This window comes from Sorghum bicolor, chromosome 3, assembly GCF_000003195.3.
Source record: "Sorghum bicolor cultivar BTx623 chromosome 3, Sorghum_bicolor_NCBIv3, whole genome shotgun sequence".
NCBI lineage: Eukaryota > Viridiplantae > Streptophyta > Magnoliopsida > Poales > Poaceae > Sorghum > Sorghum bicolor.
This window is the reverse complement of record NC_012872.2, coordinates 18249983-18269953: the sequence shown is the minus strand read 5'-3', so window position 1 is coordinate 18269953 and position 19971 is coordinate 18249983. Positions and strand designations below refer to the sequence as shown.

Below are 19971 nucleotides of genomic sequence, written 5' to 3'. Positions count from 1 at the left end.
ATCATGAAGATACACCAATAATGCATGAGAAGAGTTAAAAGAATCATCATAAAAATACACCTCCACTAACAACCAGACCCTTGCCATCCCTATATAAGGAGAAGAAGAGGCAAGGGAGAGAGCACACAAAAACGCAGACACAAAACCGAGGACTCAGAAACAACACCAACACAAGCTAAAGCTCTTGAGCATGAGCAACACCATCCACCTAAGTATTGTAGTAGTAAGAGTGTCATGTACACTAAATAAGAGACTCATATCTGAGTCTGTATGAGAGTTTAATGAGAGTCGTTTTGTAAACAAGTCCGTATACTTCGTTCGTGTGTTCGTGTGTATCAAGAGCGTGGTGTACTACTCAGAGGCATTCATCTTCAACTATCAAGGTACCTAATATAATCCTGGACTATGTTTATATAATTCTATTCATATTCTATATTCTTTATATTTCTTTCTATGTTATATTGTGTTAGTTGTGTGTTTCTTTATTAATTGAAAATCCAAAAATATTTATATTAATTATTTTATGTTCATTTTATCTTTCCGCACTGCATCCGATTTTATTTTTCTGCATATAAAACCATAAAGACTCCACCTTCACAGACATACCATCATAATCCTACCTAGATCTGGACACGATATATATATATATATATATATATATATATATACAAGTGCTATTCTACACCTTAGGTGTAGAATATACTGAGCAGAATTCAGGGCCTGTTTGGTATGGCTCCAGAGCCGAACTCCACCCCAGAGTCAAGTAGAGCTAGCCAAACACCCCAACTCCAGAAAATATTGGAGCAGCCCAACTCTATGGAGTTTTTGGAGCTCTAGTACAAATTTTCGAAGTACCTCTTCTCCTACTCCGAAACTGACCAAAACAGACCAAGACATGGAGTTGGGGTGAAATTACCCGCAATTGCCACTGGTTACACAAGCGAATCGTTTTTTTTTTCTATTCTCTCACCCCCCGCGACTCCCGTCCCCTCCCAGACTCGCGACTCGCGAGACTCCCGTCCCCTTCCCAGAACTCGCGAACAGGGGCGAGCTGCCGGCCTACTCGCGAACAGGGCTGTCGCCAGCTTCTAGGGGCGAGCAGGCCGGGCGGCGCCGCCCCCCCCCCCCTCTCTGCCTCTCTTCCCCGCCCCCTCCCTCCGCCTCTCTTCCCCACCCCCTCCCTCCATCCCCCAGCGGCGGCCGGTGAAGGACAAGACAAGGAGAAGGTCATCCTCAACCCTAACCCTAGAGAAGGGGAAGAAGAGCACCTCTCCATCCACCGGCGGCCGCGCGAAGGAGAAGGGGTCGGGGTATCCCCATCCCCACCAGCGACCGACGCTCCCTCAACCTTGCAAGGTATCCCCATTCCCATCTCTATGTTGTGTGTTTTTTTAGAACAGTGAGGTGGAATATGCTGTGTAGAATTTTCCTGTGCTAGTAGAATGTTGAGATGAATTTGTAGCTCTATAGGCCATGTTCTGAATTGTTGTGTTGAGTTGGAATAGATGCCAGAAATTGATTGGAACATAGAGAACACTCGGATCCTTTGTGGTTTGATGGCTGAGCAAGTTGAGAAAGGAAATCGCCCAAATACATTCTTGAATTCAGTGGGTTATGCTGAGGTTGAGAAAGGATTCAAAGATCGTACGGGTATTGTACTGACCAAGAACCAAATCAAGAACAAGTGGGACAAATTGAAGGAAGATTTCAAGGCATGGAGAAAGCTAACGACGATGCAAACAGGAATCGGTTGGAATAATGGCACTATTAATATGGACGATGAATGGTGGAAGAAAGCTAGAGCTGTAAGTTGTCTACTGTTTTATGAATATCACCTTCTTTTTAAATTAACTACTGTTTTATATGTCCTAATATGTGTTCTTATCTTGCATATTTCCAGGATATTCCAGGATGTGGGAAGTTTAGGAAGCAGCTGCTTCAAAATGAAGATGAGTTAGCAATTTGTTTTCAAGGCATTGTGAATATTGGTTCTGATCATTGGAACCCTTGTGGTAACACTTCTACAATGGCCGTGGATGATGTTGTTCCTGTGGATGATGAAGTTGCTGCACTAGGTGGGACACAAGAAGAGGAATTAGATGAGGTTACCCCTTCCCCTAGTAGTGGCAAGAGACCGGCAAGGCCTTTCCATGGTACATGCAAGAAGCCTAAGACAGCCAATGCAGTCCTCATTCAAGAAGCATGCACTAGTATGGCTAGTTCAGCCAGTGCATATGCTGCCAAGAGAGAAGGAAAATTCACTATTGAAGAAGTGATGAAGGCAGTAGTTGAATGTGGTGCTGAGTATGGATCCGATGAACACTACATTGCCACTTCATTGTTTGTCAAAAGGGAGCAAAGGGAGATGTTCATGACCTTACCTACTAATGATGTTAAGAAGAGTTGGCTTACCAGAAAATATAATGATAGGCATGCAAAGTAGGAGTGCTTGTCTCATGAATCCTTTGTTACATTGCTACATTGCTTTGTTGTAAGACTTGTAATAATTTAGATTATTCCATGTTTAACATTGCTTGTCATATGAATGAACTCAGATTGTATTATTCTATTTTTCCTTGTTTCATAATTATTTATCCATCAGCTTGTTACATGGTTGACCTTATTTTGTTTGTATAATTTGCCTTATGGTGACCAGATGTCTTCAAGTGAAAGTGGTGACAGTAGTGATGATGACGATCAATTTTTTTCTTTCATTCAAAGTGGTGCAAAACTTGCTGAGGCTTACATGAGCCTTTATATGGACAAGGCAGCACCAAGGATATCACAGCTGAGTGGAATGGGATGGGTGACTGAGACCATAAACACTCCAGGCGAATGCCACAGAATGTTTCGGATGAATGAGCGCATCTTTCTGGATCTTCATGATAAGTTGACTATTCGTTATGGTTTGAAACCATCTAAGTTCATAAATACTTATGAATCACTTGCAATATTTTTATTTATCTGTGGTGGCTGTGAGTCAAATAGAAAAGGGCAAAACAGGTTCAAGCATTCTGGTGAAACCATTAGTAGGAAATTTCATGAAGTTCTTGATTGTGTGATTGCAATGGCTAAGGATTATATAAGACCACTTGATCCCAATTTTCGGTCAGTTCACAAAAGAATTAGAAATGACAAAAGAGCATGGCCACATTTGAAGGATTGCATAGGAGCACTAGATGGAACTCATATTCTAGTGTCTCTGTCACCTGACGAACAAGTTAGATACATTGGAAAGACAAAAGTTCCTACGCAAAATGTGCTTGCCATTTGTGATTTTGATATGCGTTTCACATATGTGTCTGCGGGGCAACCAGGGGCTTATCATGACACAAGTGTACTGTACCATGCAATGGAAGTGGACAAGCAAGCCTTCCCGCATCCTCCAGAAGGTAAAAAAATTATAACTCAAATTATTTGTCTATCAACTTGTCACATTTTGCATGGTCAATTATAACTCAAATTCGTATGCTATTTTTTCATATCCACAGGCAAATACTATGTTGTGGATGCGGGGTATCCGAATCGTCCAGGATACTTATCTCCATACAAGGGTGAAAGATACCATTTACCAGAGTGGCATCGAGGTATGGAACCAAATACTCCAACAGAAAAGTTCAATCGGATTCATTCATCTGTTCGTAATGTGATTGAACGTTCGTTTGGACTATTGAAGATGAAATGGCCAATTCTTTATAAGATGCCCCATTTTTCCATGCTAACACAAAAGAAGGTTGTAGCTGCTTGCATGGTTTGCCACAATTTCATACGTGAGCATGCTAGTGGGGATGTGGACTTTGCTAGATTTGATCGAGATCCGAACTTTGTGCCAACTATCCCGGAAAGATACAACAAGTATGCCGTGTCTCGCCATGCCTCTGATACGTCTACTAATGAAGCAAGCTTTGTGACCATGGACACATTTCGTGATAGTTTGGCTACATCCATCGCATTAGCTTGGAATTAATGTAATCATGTTTGAATTAATGTACTCATGTTCCTAATGAAGCAAGCTTTGTATCTTCGGATTATTTGGTTGGACTTGTATGTTGGATTATTTGATTTCATGAATTATTCGAATTATCTAAGAATTATTATTTCGGATTATCTTGTACGTTATTGAATTTTATTTTATATGCATCAAATATTTTTTACCCATAATTACCTTTCCAAACAGTCACAAGGTGCATATGTGATTAAACGTAAGGGTAAAATAGGCAAAACACAGGATAAAGCACAACTCTGGAGGTCAGAGTACTATTCTAGCCAAACACCTCTATCAGACAGCTCTAAACTCCACTCAGAGCCAGCTCCAGCTGGATTTCTGGAGTGGAGCTGCTCTGCGTGGAGTTGGAGTCATGCCAAACAGGCCCTCAGTATCGTTCAGTATCCGCGTTTCAGTATTGTTCAGTATTTCGTGATCCGAAGTGTAGTATTAGATGATACTGAACGCGTTTCAGTACTGCTCAGTATTTTTTCTATTCAAATTTGGCTTGCGGTGTAGAATAATATTCTACACCTAGGGTGTAGAATAGCGTTGCCGTATATATATATATATATATATATATATATATCACAAGGTATGTGATTCTGAGACAATCTTCGGAAATATTCCGATCTCCACCAGATGATACTTTCTCTCAAAAAGATAAGATGTCTCATGCTAAAGTCAAAAACACCAAAGATGCTTCCACCCAAATCGAATCAATCCTCGATAACCCCAGTCACCACCAAAATTATACCACCATTGATGAAACCAACCTTGCTCCACTCAAAAGACACAAGCCAGGTTCATTACCTATCAGCACCCTTATGAGTTGCTTGTCTCAAAGCTAAGCTTCAAAACTGAGCAAGCCCTTTCAGTCCTTTCCCAGGATTGTATTAACCTAATCTGGGAAAAATATCAGCAAAGACACATGAATGTGTTCCGTGGTCTCCAAGATATATATATATATATATATATATAAGTGCTATTCTACACCCTAGGTGTAGAATACTATTCTACACCGAACTGGTATACTGAGCAAAATTCAGTATCATTCAGTATTCATATTTCAGTATTGTTCAGTATTTCATGGTCCTGGATGTTAGACGGGATGATACTGAAGGCTCTCTCTCTCTCTCTCTCTATATATATATATATATATATATATATATATATATATATATATATATATATATATATATATATATACCCGGCGGTTCATTCTTTTGGCCATAGACTAGAGCTACCTTTGATTCCTCAATATTTTTTTCATTAATTACTCTGGATTCCTTCATTTCCATATAAAGATCATTTCCTTCACGAGTCCGTTCCCCTACTCCGCCAAATACAGATACGCCTCCATGAGCTTTAGCAATGTTATTGATTAATTCCATGATGAGTACTGTTTTACCTACTCCTGCCCCCCCCCCCAAACAGTCCGATTTTTCCTCCACGTCGATAGGGAGCTAAAAGATCGACCACCTTAATACCTGTTTCAAAGATAGATAATTTCGTATCTAACTCGATAAAGGCAGGCGCAGATCTATGAATAGGGAATGTTGCACTAGTATCCACAGGACCCAAATTGTCAATAGGCTCCCCAAGAACGTTAAAAATTCGTCCGAGAGTAGCTCCACCGACTGGAACACTGAGAGGAGTTCCCGTGTCAATCACTTCCATTCCTCTCATCAACCCGTCTGTAGCACTCATAGCCACAGCTCTAACTCGATTATTTCCTAATAATTGTTGTACCTCACAAGTCATATTAATTTGCTTATCGGCAGTGTCTTGACTCTTGACTATCAAAGCATTATAAATATAAGGCAACTTGCCCGGGGGAAAAGTGATATCCAGCACGGGTCCAATAATTTGATCAATACGCCCTACGCTTTTTTCTTCAATTGTGGAAACCCCGGGACGCGAAGTAGTAGGATTGGTTCTCATAATTATCACATAATTTTCAAAAAAAGGAATTTATCAAAAAAATTTTTCTTGTTGAATAATGCCAAATCAAATCAAAAAAAATATCCAAAAATCCAAAAGTCAAAAGGAAATGAATTAGTTAATTCAATAAAAAAGAAAAGGGGACTCGCACTTGATTTCGTTACCCAAGCGAATCCCATTCAATCGTTTACTTATGGAATGAGTCCGTTGGAAAGTTTAATCAATTTTTTTCATATAAATTTCGCCTTTTGTGAAGCATCTGTGCCTACTCTACTTTCCTATCTAGGACTTCGATATACAAAATATATACTACTGTGAAGCATAGATTGCTGTCAACAGAGAATTTTCTTAGTATTTAGGTATTTAGATTCAAAATATCAAAGGGGCCTATTAAGAACTTTTAAAATTGTAAAATAAAGATTAGAGATTGGTTTGGGTTGCGCTATATCTATCAAAGAGTATACAATAATGATGGATTTGGTGAATCAAATCCACGGTTTAATAACGAACCATGTTAACTTACCATAACAACAACTCAATTCCTATCGAATTCCTTCCTATCTAATTCCTATATATATATATATATATATATATGATACTGAACGATGTTCAGTACTGTTTAGTATTTTTTCATCTCAAATTTGGCTTGCAGTGTAGAATAATATTCTACACCTAGAGTGTAGAATAGCGTTGCCGTATATATATATATATATCAGCCCCAGTGCATCCGCCCTGGTTGCCGAGCGCTCCTTTTAGGGGTGGTGCATGCTTGGCGGCGTTGCATGGCTGGTGCTGATGGTAGCGGCGCATTCTGTGAGCTCCCCAGAGGGGCGACATGTGGAGCCGCGTGATCTGGCGCAACCAACAGCGGTGGCGAGGAGAGGCCGACTGCTCGCTCAAGCGCAAGTGCAATGACCTCTATCTCAGACTCTCAGTGCGTGTGGATAGGAGGAGATCGGACAGTAAGGAGAGAAGATAGTTATTTTCTATTTGTTTTTCTTTTTTACACATTATTATTATATGTATGTAATTATTTCTGTATGTAAATATATTTATAGATCTATTGGCGGTATGAAAGAAATAGATATTGAAGATTTCTTTTTGTCAATATAAAACATCTTAACCGCATATAATGGTCTATGTTTGTAAGTCTACGACACCACACTCTCTTTGAGAGCAACCACAATGTTACTCAAAAGCAGTCCATAGGTATTATAATAATATGTATCAGGTAGCTGAAACACTGTGAGATCAGTCTATAGAGTAATCCATAGTAAAAGGTACACATAAGCTTATGGACTACTCATAGAGAATAAAAAAAATATTATTTTCTTACTTCTCCTCATCTCTCTCTTCTTGCAGTGGCTGGTGGATTGAAGGTAAATATTTTTTTATCCTCTTTGGGTCCCATCTTATAGACTACTTAGTCCATATACATTGTCAGAAGAAAACAATAGCTATGAATTAGTTACGTTGATCTCATGTATATGGACTATTTGGTCCATATATATTGTGGTCTCTCTAACTAAATGTCACTTTAATGTTGGCATTTAATTTTTATAGTATTGTTATTTTGTCATTGTGATCTTTATATTTATAATATAAAATTTTAGCTACTTTTCTGCGTTCCGCTTCCGACGCCCACTGCTTCAGGCTTTGTTTAGTTCAAAAAGTATCAAATTTTTTTCAAGATTTTCCATCACACTAAATCTTGCAATACATGCATGGTACATTAAATATAAATAAAAATAAAAACTAATGTGTGTAAATCGCGAGACGAATCTTTTAAGCCTAGGCCTTGTTTAGTTCACCCTGAAAACAAAAAAGTTTTCAAGATTCCCCGTCACATCGAATCTTGTGACACATGCATGAAACATTAAATATAGACGAAAACAAAAACTAATCGAAAACTTTTCACTTTTCAGAACTAAACAAGGCCCTAGTTACTCCATGAATGAAAAATGTTTGTCAAACAAAAACGAAAATGCTACAGTATTGAAATCCAAAATTTTTGGAAACTGAACAAGGCAGTTCCGAAAACTTTTTGGTTTTTGATACTGTAGCACTTTTATTTTCACTTGACAAATATTGTCAAATCATGGACTAACTAGATTCAAAAGATTTATATCGCGATTTACAGGTAAACTGTGTAATTAGTTTTTGTTTTCGTTTATATTTAGTGCTTCATCTGATGGGTAATCTTGAATTTTTTTTTAGTTTTTAGGGTGAACTAAATGAGGCTTTGAAAGAAAAAAATATAAGCACCCAAAGTTTCTTTTCATTTTCCCGCCGTTCTTGCGTGGAGCTCAACATTTTCGCCTTTTCGGCGTTCCGCTTCCGACGCCCGCTGCTTCTCCAGCACGATTCCCGTCCTTCCCCCTTCCCCCTTCCCCCGGAAGGAACCCGCCATCAAAAACCCCGGCGCCCTACCAAAAAAAAGGGCAAAACCCCATCGAGAGCGAGCCAAAAACTCCAAGCTGCTCCAAGCCCGCCCGCCATTCCCCTCCCACAACCCCACCCCAACGCCGCCACCGCTCAGGGGTCCGAACCTTCTTGAACCTTGCGGGAACCCCAGGGGCGAGGAGCAGATGTCGGCGAGGCTAAGGGTGGAGGAGCTCCGCGCGGCGCTGCTGAGCCGCGGCCTCGATGTCTCCGGCACCAAGAACGCTCTCGTGAGTCCTCCCGCCTTTCCCCAAGTCGTCAGAAGCGTACCCCAGCAATCGCCCAACTGCTATTCGCGTCCGATTCTTGCTGCGCTGTGCGCGGTCCAGCCGCGCGAATGAGCACCCACCATCATGTGCTCGTGCTGCGCAGGCTTACTGTGCTTGTGCTAGGTTTCTATTGCGTGCGCGTATTGATGCGTTCGAGATCCTTGTTGTGACTGCTGCAATGTCATCTGCACCAGGTGCGGAGGCTGGACGCCGCAATCTGCAAGGACGAGAAGATCGCGGTTGCTGCTGCGGCAACCGAGGTGGCAGATGGGTATGGCGTAGCCGTAGATGGTGTGCTCGTGGATGGCAAAGGGAACGGCAGGAACAACAAGAGGAAAAGGTCCGGGGATGGGGATGAAGAGGGGAACGGCGATACGTCTATAGACCTGGCAAAACTAGAGGGCATGAGCTATCGCGAGCTGCAGGGATTGGCTAAGGCACGGGGACTCGCAGCAAATGGGGGCAAGAAGGATGTTATCCAGAGGTTGCTCTCAGCGACTGTTGATCCTGTTGCAGTTGCTGATGGTGGTCCTCAGGGCGAAAAGGAAGTCATAAAAGGTCTCCAATTCTGTAGATCTATCTGTTTCTTTTTCCCCTGGATTGGGCTGCAGTACCTATGCTCATTCATTGAAGGTGAGGGTATAATTTGTTCCTGTAATTGATTGGTACAGGTGGTGATGAGGAGGCTGAGGTGAAAAAGGAGAAGATTGTTACAGCCACGAAGAAGGGAGCTGCAGTGCTGGATCAACACATTCCTGATCACATAAAAGTGAACTATCATGTCTTGCAAGTGGTATGACGATTTACTTTGCCTTTGACTGTCTTATACTTGCTGTGTGCCTTGGGTGTGCAATTCAATTTGCTCCACCTCATAGTCATATGCTGAACTAATGAAAAATATGATCCCTCTAGGATGAAAAAACAAATTAGGCCTTGTTTGGATATTGTTGGATTCACCTCAATTCACATGTGTTGGAGTGGATTGGGGTGGAATTTAGTTCAAGTTCCACTCCAATCCACCCCAACACATGTGGATTGATGCGAATCCGACTACATCCAAACAAGGCCTTAGACCATTTGTGTCCCCTAAACCAAATCACATTAACTGAGTGCTGCTGCAATCGTTCGGTATTCAGTTTGTCTGTTAATAGACATTGTGCAGTAGCCTAATCTAGCAGGACTAATTCTGTCTGAAATTGAAGGAGACTATTCCAAGAAAAACTAATGATTTTTCCCTAATTTCTTCCCTTAAGTTTTGGTATTGAAAGTAGACCTGTGAAGTTTTTTAATAGACATCTTTTTAGAATGGAATGCCAAATATTTAGTACCCTTGAACTGATTTTTGATGACCTTATGCTTCTTTTCTTAAACTGATTTTCGATGACCTTATGCTTCTTTTGTTATCATGTTTATGGTGGACATGCTTTCTACAGGGTGATGAAATCTATGATGCCACCTTGAACCAGACTAATGTTGGAGACAACAACAATAAGTTCTATATCCTTCAAGTTTTAGGTTTGTCATGCAGATCAATTTTTGCAGATGCCTTTCTTCAATTCATTTTAAATTGTCAACAACTGAGTGATATTAAATTGGTTGATGAAAATACCATGTTTTCCAAAAAAAATGTTGCAAGTTTCTCCTTTTCGCTCTGTTGTGCTGTACTATTTTATTCAAATGTAATGCAGTAATGCACAAGTCAAATGTACTTGTTGCCATTCTGTTACATGGTTTCAATCTATGAAATATGAATGATGGTTGATATTAATATTAGATAGAGAGTTAACTTGTGCCTGTTAATTGTAGAATCTGATGCTGGTGGAAGCTTCATGGTTTACAATAGATGGGGAAGAGTAGGGGCACGAGGTCAAGATAAACTACATGGTCCCTTTTTAACACGAGACCAAGCAATATATGAATTTGAGGGGAAGTTCCATGACAAAACTAATAATCATTGGTCTGATCGCAAGAACTTCAAATGTTATGCAAAGAAATACACTTGGCTTGAAATGGATTATGGTGAAACTAATAAAGAAATAGTAAGTTTCACTTATCAAATTGTTTCTAATTTAATATTTGTATTGGTTTTAATTCTTTGTTCTTATTTGCCCCAGGAGAAAGGTTCCATTACTGATCAGATAAAAGAGACAAAACTTGAAACTAGAATTGCGCAGTTCATATCCCTGATCTGCAATATTAGCATGATGAAGCAACAAATGGTGGAAATAGGTAAGTTGCATTATTCCTGTTCTTCAAACAGATTCTAGTATCGTAAATTCATAATGTAAGTCTGTGTGAAGGTAACTATTAGTCGTATTTATTTCCTAAGATGATATTGTTATCACCAAAATTTTTTTGATGATGTGTGCCACCTTAATAAGTTTCGTGGAATAATTAATGCTTTGCACATTATAATGGACTTAATTTCAAAAAGAAAAACTGAGATTCAAGGGAGTAAATTGATTATTAATCACCAGTTCAAAACTTCAAATAGTAGCGCTGATTTAATTCAGGGAAAAAAAACGAACAATCAATTGCACGCTTTTATCTTGTCCCAGTCTGTATCTGTTATGTTGAAAAATGAAAAATATATTCATGTTGCTTATACATTTAGCATTAGCATGTACTTATCATCTTGCTCAATCAAATAGGTTATAATGCTGACAAGCTTCCCCTTGGAAAGCTAAGCAAATCTACAATACTTCAGGTGAGTTATGTTGATGTTTCTAATTGGGAATTATGAATTCGTTGTGGACATAATACTACAGGTTGAAGAATGATTCACACATACAACTTGCACTTAACTATCTTACAAGCTAGGTGAAAGAATAACATAGAGTTGCATTGGCACAAACTTTACAAGTAAATAACTTAAATATAGCATACACTGAAAATGTTTCGCAAGATGCGTGTTAAAAGCTTCACTCTGTTTTGACAATGATAACGTTTCTGAGCTTTCCATAGGGTTATGATGTTTTGAAAAGGATATCCAATGTTATTTCAAAGGCAGACAGGAGACAGCTTGAGCAATTGACTGGGTAAGCTCATAGTTTCTTTTTATTTGACAAAGTATATTATATGACTAAAATAGCATGCTTGTTGACACCCTATTGGAAATATTCAATATGCTATCATCATGTGTTTTATATTATTATTTAAATTCTGTAAATATTGACATTTTGTTGCTTCACATGCTGTTGAGTGTCTTTTTACTCATTAGCCTATTGCATTGTAAGCAATTGGACATCGTTTAATACTAATAGGAGTCAGACTTTCAAAATATCAATGATAATCATCAATATGTTCCTGTTGCCATACATGGTATGGTCTTTAATATTGTAACAATTGATTATGGTTGTTTGCCAATCTCAAGGTATGAAGTAGTTTTTGGAAATATTGAACGTTTCTTTATCATAATCAATGATGGCTGTTCTATGCTTGAAATCATCCATGCCCAGTATAGAGAATAGTCAAATTCTACTGATTCTGGTTGCAGTAGAAATTTTTGTCCTTTGACCACTAAAGTTTTGTACATTGCCTCTGGTTGTAGGGAATTCTACACCGTGATTCCTCATGACTTTGGTTTCAGAAAGATGCGTGAGTCTCGAACTTTGTAGCTTAGTGTCCTTACAGAATGAATATATTATGTTTAGCACTGTTTCAGTCACCTCTTTAGCATTCTTTTGGTTCAGGGGACAAGTTGGGATGGGACTTGGTGATACTCTTTCCACCAGTGTTTGGTTGTGGGGCGTCAGTGCATGGGTTGAGCCTAGATGGGAATATACTTAGATGTGGGGCGAGCTATAATACCTTAGCCCATTATTAGCTTGTAGTAGTTGGCCCATGCGGTTCATTTGTAGTTGTGGTTGAGGGTGAGGGCCAGCTTATAATCTGTCACTCCAAACGTACTAACCTTGAGAATGAAAGTGTAAGAGAGGTGCTATGCATATGCGGGCTCATTCCATGTGTGAGCTGGGCCATCGGCAGATTTTGGACGTGGGGGTGTTATAGAGCCCATCCCTCATTGTTGGCGTTGCTATCTGTCTTCGACTCTAAGCACATCACCAAGGCAGGACTGCAGGAGCTTTGGTGCGGGCCAGCTCGAGGCCGTGCTGCCGTGCCGCTTCGGTGCAGGGGTGAGGCGGTGTGTGTAACCTTGAATCTGAGCCGCACTGGATGCAGGTGAGAGCGACAAGGCGAGCTCAAGCCTTTGTGGCACAAGGGGATGAGGGTGGCGCGGGGACCTTGAGCTGGTCTGACAGTGGGGCGGCATGGTGGATGAGGCCAGCGTGGCAAGCTCCATCTGTTGTGGCTGTAGGCAAACGCGATGGGAAGTGAGCAGTGGGAGTGGCTGGATCAACTGTTACAGTCTTAGAGACGGGTACAGCGGGAGCAGGTGGATGGACCGAGGATGGATTTGTTTTTCTTATATAGGAAAAAAATGTTGCACGTGAGTTTGACAGGTGGGTCCCATGGGTGACAGATTGGTTCCACTCGATGCCATCCCACCTACCAAACAAAAAACTGGGATTGACCTATCCTTCACAACAAAGTGGGATAGTCATGCCCCAAAAACTAGGGATGGGTCCCATCCCACCTCATCTTGAAATCAAATGGATGCTAGTTTGGAAGTGATTGCCCTTCTAACAAATGTCATCTGACAGGTGAATTTATTATCGACACTCCTCAGAAACTAAAAGCTAAGCTGGAGATGGTAATAGGCTATTGCCTTCTACTCATTTCGATTATCTTGCAGCTTTCAATTCTTATTTGTTTAGAAACAGAGTGCATTTAGTTCATTTTAAGTTCTGATATCCTAGTTTTTATATGTAATTGGGAAACATACCTGTCATTCTTATGCAAGTAGCAAGTTCAATCAGAGTAGCTGAATTGATTTCAGTTTTGTATATTGTTATTCACATCACTTATTGATGGAGATTCAGAGTCATGCCCCTTATTTGTATGATGAGCATATGACTGTATATTGTCCTCTATGGCTGATGTTTGTGCAGAATCTGCTTACCTTGTTTTCTTGCACTAGGTTGAAGCCCTTGGTGAGATTGAAATTGCAACTAAACTTTTGGAGGATGATTCCAGTGACCAGGTATTCCATTTCACTAATGGGTTTTAGGAATAATTTCTTATACCTCAAATCCTTTATATGGCACTCCCAGTGACTGGGGGGCCCTTTGGGGGGGGGGGGGGGGGGGCAGTGATGGCATATCAGGGATTGTGAGTTTTCTCATTGGCATATAAGGAAATTGACCATGTTATGCCTGGGCCGATGTCATCTCTTCCATAAAAGATATGCCCTAAATATGTTTTGTTGTACCTTTTTATATACTATCTCTTCCAAATTATAGTTCACTTTAGATTTGTCTCAATTTAAACCTCCTTTGACTTAGAAAAGTTTATAGAAAGATACACGGACTCTAGAAATCAAATTAGTTTCATAGAATTCTCCATGAATATGTTTAATTAAGCATTTGTTTGGACTTATATATGTTAATACATTTTTCTAAAAATGTCATAAGTTTGACTTGGGACAAAGCCAAAGTGAACTATAACTTGGAACAGAGGGAGTATATATCACTATAAAATAAATAATTTATTTATTTTTCATTGATTTTTATTATTGTTTAGTGAATCTACAAAAAACATACATATATGTGAATGTGAACTATCTTTTTTTTCCCTCGAACACACATCATGTGAACCATCAGAAAAATGCACGCTTCATGGAACTCAGTCTACATATGGATCTTACTCATCAGATTCTGTTGCATTTATCATGAATCTACAGATGTGGTTTTATTGAAATCTATACATCGAATTGAACTAAATCGTGTAGTTTTCTGAGAGTTATGTGGAAAGTTGTGTAATTGTGTGAATTAATCTAATCGTGAATATGCATTTTTCACCTTTTTCTGGAGTTGGTGGCACATTTTGATTTGTTTGGGTAACTAAAATAATAGTTTCCATGCTTTGTACCCTTGCACATTTTTAACATAAGCATAACATGATTGAACATGTAGGATGATCCGCTATATGCTCGATACAAGCAACTTCATTGTGATCTCGCACCTCTTGAAGCTGATTCGGATGAGTACTCTATGGTAATTTTCTTACCAACAATATACATACATATATTGTGGACGTTCAAGTCTGTAGCTCAAAAGGATTCTTTCGCATTTCAAGCTAACATATTTACATCTCAATCTTACATATTTTCTTTTAGATATGGGGATTCAACCTTATATAAATAAATGTGTGAAAACATTCTTATGCAGCATGGAGTGGTGTCTTTATTCTTGTCCGCTGTCTTTGGTAAATTGCTCATCTAAGTTTTTAATTATTTACAAAAATATCTGCTGTCCAGATAAAAACATATTTGAGGAATACACATGGAAAAACACACTCTGGTTATACGGTGGACATAGTGCAAATATTTAATGTTTCAAGGCATGGTGAAACAGAGCGATTTCAGAAAGTGAGATATTTCTGTTCTGTTATTATCTACACAACCCAAAAGATTGGACTGTTGTGTGACATCACTAATTTTCAACATGTGCATGCAGTTTGCTAGTACAAGAAATAGGATGCTTTTGTGGCATGGTTCTCGGTTGAGCAACTGGACTGGGATCCTTTCTCAGGGTAATTCATGCTATCTAAAATTATTTACTGCCACTTCTATATATGGCTTCACTTTGCTTTCTAAGTTGATGAGATACTTCCTGCTATCTACTTGTCCTGGAGCTCACAAGGTCAGCATCTAGTTCGTAGTGGGACTGCTGAAATTTCAATGTTAAATTTATCAGCACGAACTGAATGGTTCATTTTCATGAGAATTTGTTATGGTGCTTTCCTTCACGTTTTTAACGCTTGTGTAGTTAGTGTCTAGCAAAGTTTGTTCATTCATATGGAAAAAGCTAAATTCAGCTTGTGTTACCTTTTGTGCTATTTGAGACTTGGCACTTTGATAGGTGATGGTTCTTGTCTTGAATTACTATCTCCCAGGTCTGCGAATCGCTCCTCCTGAAGCACCTGTTAGTGGTTACATGTTTGGCAAGGGTGTTTACTTTGCTGACATGTTTTCAAAGAGTGCAAACTATTGCTGCGCTTCAGAAGCATGTAGATCTGGAGTACTGCTTTTATGTGAGGTCTGCTGCCTACTGAATATTCATGCATGATTTTACTAGCTTCAGATTGTGTGGTATTTTATCTATTTGTTACACTGGTTGATCACTTGATTATCATATGTGCATGTCCCAATTATTTTGTTTGTTACACTAGTTACTTTGTCATATAGAGACTAGAGTTCTGCCCAATTATTTTGTTGTAAGGTATTGAGTTCAGGGTAAATGCAGATTACGAATGAGCTATTTAACTTCAATTTACCAGGTTGCATTGGGCGATATGAATGAGCTACTAAATGCAGATTACGATGCTAATAACCTGCCCAAGGGAAAATTAAGGTCAGTTACTGATGCAATTTCTTTTGATTATAGCACCTTTTCTCCCCCTAAATAATTTTCTATATGTATTCCTTTGGCCAATTCCTAATGTTAAATGATATGCAAGAATGGAAGACAATATTTTTTTAAATCATTGTTTGCTTGTGTTTTTCTTGTGGCCAATTCCTGATGTTAACTCAGTACATATAATGGCACAAGATCGGAAGATATTTTTTATGCTCCATTTAATATATACTACTGTAACATCCCTCATCTATTTCCTTTTTGAATTTTGAAATTGCATGAAAATGATACAAGAGAATGGACTAATTGCTTGCTAGTGGCTGAAAGTACTATTATGCTTGCTGCTGATATGAACAAGATTTGGTTGCAATTATTTTTTGTGCAGCACGAAGGGAGTTGGTCAAACAGCACCTGACATGGTCGAGTCTAAGATCACTGACGATGGTGTGGTTGTTCCCCTTGGCAAACCTAAACAGGAACCTTCCAAAAGGGTATGTACATTCCCGTGCTGCATTTACATGGTTATATATTTCCAAATGCAAATGCCATACGGGAAGCACCATAACTGTGAAAATACTGCTCTCTGGTTGCAGGGTGGCTTGCGTTACAATGAGTACATTGTGTACAACGTAGATCAGATAAGAATGCGGTATGTCCTGCTTGTTAACTTCAACTTCAAGAGACGGTAGATGCTGTTGGCCTGTTGCAAAGAGCTGAAGGTGTTGCCGAGATCTTTCTTAGCAGAACATCTGTGGAATTATAGCACCAAAGGTTTCATCTTAGGTGCCGTCATCCAAATTTTCTGAGCAGATTTGGTAGCCTTTGCATTTAGATTTTGGTTTCAGGCTTCCAGCCCGTTGATGACTAATGCTGAGTGTATGTATATATGATCCATCGCAATCCATCTTCCATGTAGTTATATCTTCCATTTATCGTCATATTAGTTTTAACTTGTTCCATGCATGTAAATCTGAAAAAGCATATAGCCCTAATACTGTTCTAACTATCCGCAAGTTAGAACTTACATGGCCTTTGTAGTTTTTCAACAGATCATAAAATTGTGGACCCCTAAAAAGATGCTCTAGTCTAGGCACCATGAAATCTTACCCTCAGATACTTAAATGAATAATTCACAACACGCCATTGTAATTTCAGAAATCCTTGTCTGTATGAGCCAGCAACAATAAATCATGAGATGATGGGTCATATGTTTCTTTCACGTCCACTTTGTGTAACACCCTAAAAATTCCCTTGTTGAATTAGATTTACTAAGTCAATTTTGTGAGCATTAAATTATAGGAAAAATAATAATTTTTTGGGAATTAAAATTTAATGTAGGTTTAGAAAAGATTTTGTTGCAAGCACTTTTACTGTGATGATTGTTTTAAAAACAAAATGTCATTTGCTTAAAAATTCATTTAAAAAAAAATGCAAGTGGAAAAATGTATTTAAAAAAAAGAAAATGGAATTTCTCTTTCTCCCTCTTCCCCTCTCGGCCTTTCCGGCCCAACCTCCCCCGCGCCTCCCCTTCTCTTCCTGGGCCGAGGCCCAGCCAGCCCGCCAGCGCCTTCCCCTCTCCTCTCTCTCTCAGGCGGCTGATAGGTGGGGCCCACCTGTCAGGTCCTTCCTCTTCCTCAGGCAACCGCCCATGCGGTTTGGCCGTGCGCCCGCTCCCCACTTTCTTCCCTTCGCCCGGTGCAATTGCCCAAAAGCGTTTTCTCAAATTACGTTTTTGGATTTTGAAAGCGTAAAATCGTTTACTCATATTCAAAATACGTTTTCAGATATTACAGTTTTGCCACTGAGTTTGTTTTAGCCATAAAAACTTCGTTTTACCTCCGTTTTTGTCCATTCAAATTGCGTTAGGTTAGTAATCACGAGATCTACGTGTTAGTAAACTTGGTTTAACAATTTGAAACTTTTTAATTTTATGACCCTATTTAATTAATTACTTTTCTATATAGAATCTTAGAAAATTAATATCTTCTCCGTTTTAGCTCCGTTTCGATCCGTTCAAGTTGCGTTAGTTTCATAATTTCATAAGCTTCGCGTTAGTACCATTGTTGTCTATGTTCACCACTGTTAGGTTTCCTAGATAATTACAAGTCCGTAAACTCCTGTTGAAATCCCGTTAAAAGCGTAACTTTCGCGTCGTAACTCCGTTTTCCATGAATTTCCCGTTGACGTGATCGTAGCATCGTGTAGATGATTTTGGAAAACTTTTATTTAAATTTATTTACTGTTGGTGTACTGTTCTAATTATAACTTTGTTTACTTTGTGTATGTGTGGCCTCAATTGCTTGTGTGTTGATGATTGTTGACCGAGTCTAGTCAGTGGGCATTACTTCGGTGATCAAAGTCAGAGCCTTGAAAGCAAGTAAGATCAGCAGGACCAGCAGGAGCAATTGGATCAAGGCAAGTATAGCATTTGGGTTTTAATTCTATGACCATGATCTGGTGACTAGATTAATATAAAGCAACAAATGATAATAATGGAGGATTTATTCGTAAGTGATAACCGGGATAAAAGTGCAACCATGAGGGCTATGATGGCTCTGGCTTTAGTCAAGTATGAGTAACTTTTATAGCTTGTTAGAGGTTACCCGTGTGGCGCAAATGGGGGATAGCAGACCGTGGATTCCCTGCGGGGTAGAATCACATGGACTGACTACCGAAACCAAGCGGCCCTAATTTGTTAGACGAACCTTTGAAAGACTTCATAGTGATCCCTGCCGGCCTCCCTTGGAAGGGGGTTAAGAGGTTAGCTACCTTGGGCGAAAGAGTAAATCATGACTCATGGGTAAAGATGTACGACCTCCGCAGAGTGTTTAACAAACTGGTATACTAGCCGTGCTCACGGTCACGAGCGGCCTTGGGATTCTTACATTAAGGGTGATGAATCTTGTTGTATTAAGAAACTCATTGTTTATTGTTTAATGCTCTATATTATTTATGTCACATTGATCATGAGACCGTGGGATCTATACAATCTAGTTGCTATACTTGCGGAGTTCGTCTTGGACTCACTCTTGCTATCTCCCCCACACCTCAGGAGAAGTATTGGGTTTGTGATCAACCAGTCAGTTGGATCCTGTAGAGTGAAGTTAACACCCGAAGTTTGGAGTTATCTTCCGTGGTTTGCTGCCTAAGGTTGTTTCTGATTTATTATGTACGCTATATAATTTATGCGTTGTCCTTTGATATTACCCTTTTTTTAGCTATATGTGAGGTTTGTTTTCTAAAACTCACATATGTGTTACACTTGGTTGGTGCACTTACGCATGATACCAATGTAAAATTATACCAAATGGAGGCAGGGATGGGAGTTTGTCCTATTCTTTAGACTTTGGCACAAAAGTAAAACTAGTGCCAATGCGAACTATCTAAAGACTAAGAAACCATGTCCGTTGCTCATGGGTTAGATTGGAGCATAATCAACCTATGTTAAGGTCTTGTTTAGTTCACACCAAAAATAAAAAAAACTTTTTAAGATTTCCTGTCACATCGAATCTTACGGCATATATATGAAGTACAAAATATAGATGAAAACAAAAACTAATTACACAGTTTATCTGTAAATCATGAGATGAATTTTTAAGTCTAGTTAGTCCATGATTAGATGATAATTGTCAAATAAAAACAAAAATGCTACAATACCCAAAACTAAAAAAAATTTGGAACTAAACAAGACCTAAGAAAACTTACTGGTAGGCAATGGAAAGTAGAACTAGGTGCGTTTCGCAACGAGAAATGTTTTAGATTCTCACTAGAATCACTAGAGTCGCTTGCAGAGAGTATCACTTGAAGCTGATTTTTGTTTGTTTACCAGTCTAAATAAATATGTAAGGCTTCT

General features: G+C 39.2%; 3 protein-coding genes across 6 annotated transcripts; all 3 read left to right on the top strand.

Moving 5' to 3' along the window:
- On the top strand, nucleotides 130-2550 carry LOC8086342 (L10-interacting MYB domain-containing protein). 2 transcript variants are annotated; one of them, XM_021455898.1, is made up of 3 exons: nucleotides 130-383; nucleotides 1506-1805; nucleotides 1901-2550. In XM_021455898.1, exons 2-3 carry the CDS (start codon nucleotides 1506-1508, stop codon nucleotides 2441-2443), a joined length of 843 nt encoding a protein of 280 aa, XP_021311573.1. In that variant the 5' UTR covers nucleotides 130-383; the 3' UTR covers nucleotides 2444-2550. The 2 variants fall into 2 exon arrangements, with proteins under 2 accessions (XP_021311573.1, XP_021311571.1); XM_021455896.1 differs by lacking the exon at nucleotides 130-383 and adding an exon at nucleotides 1183-1356.
- LOC110433541 lies at nucleotides 2742-4149 on the top strand. Its single transcript, XM_021455895.1, has 2 exons — nucleotides 2742-3392; nucleotides 3492-4149. Exons 1-2 carry the CDS (start codon nucleotides 2747-2749, stop codon nucleotides 3965-3967), a joined length of 1122 nt encoding a protein of 373 aa, XP_021311570.1. The 5' UTR covers nucleotides 2742-2746; the 3' UTR covers nucleotides 3968-4149.
- Nucleotides 8303-17075, top strand: LOC8075333 (poly [ADP-ribose] polymerase 2). Of its 3 annotated transcripts, XM_002457759.2 has the most exons (18): nucleotides 8317-8601; nucleotides 8835-9198; nucleotides 9312-9433; nucleotides 10074-10155; nucleotides 10447-10679; nucleotides 10755-10869; nucleotides 11292-11347; nucleotides 11605-11678; nucleotides 12191-12237; nucleotides 13305-13354; nucleotides 13682-13744; nucleotides 14676-14756; nucleotides 15020-15130; nucleotides 15219-15294; nucleotides 15658-15800; nucleotides 16042-16115; nucleotides 16504-16609; nucleotides 16712-17068. In XM_002457759.2, exons 1-18 carry the CDS (start codon nucleotides 8518-8520, stop codon nucleotides 16805-16807), a joined length of 1977 nt encoding a protein of 658 aa, XP_002457804.1. In that variant the 5' UTR covers nucleotides 8317-8517; the 3' UTR covers nucleotides 16808-17068. The 3 variants fall into 3 exon arrangements, 2 of the variants coding, with proteins under 2 accessions (XP_021313014.1, XP_002457804.1); XM_021457339.1 differs by having other exon boundaries at nucleotides 8312-8601; nucleotides 10447-10869; nucleotides 16712-17075; XR_002451439.1 differs by lacking the exon at nucleotides 16712-17068 and having other exon boundaries at nucleotides 8303-8601; nucleotides 10447-10869; nucleotides 15658-15795.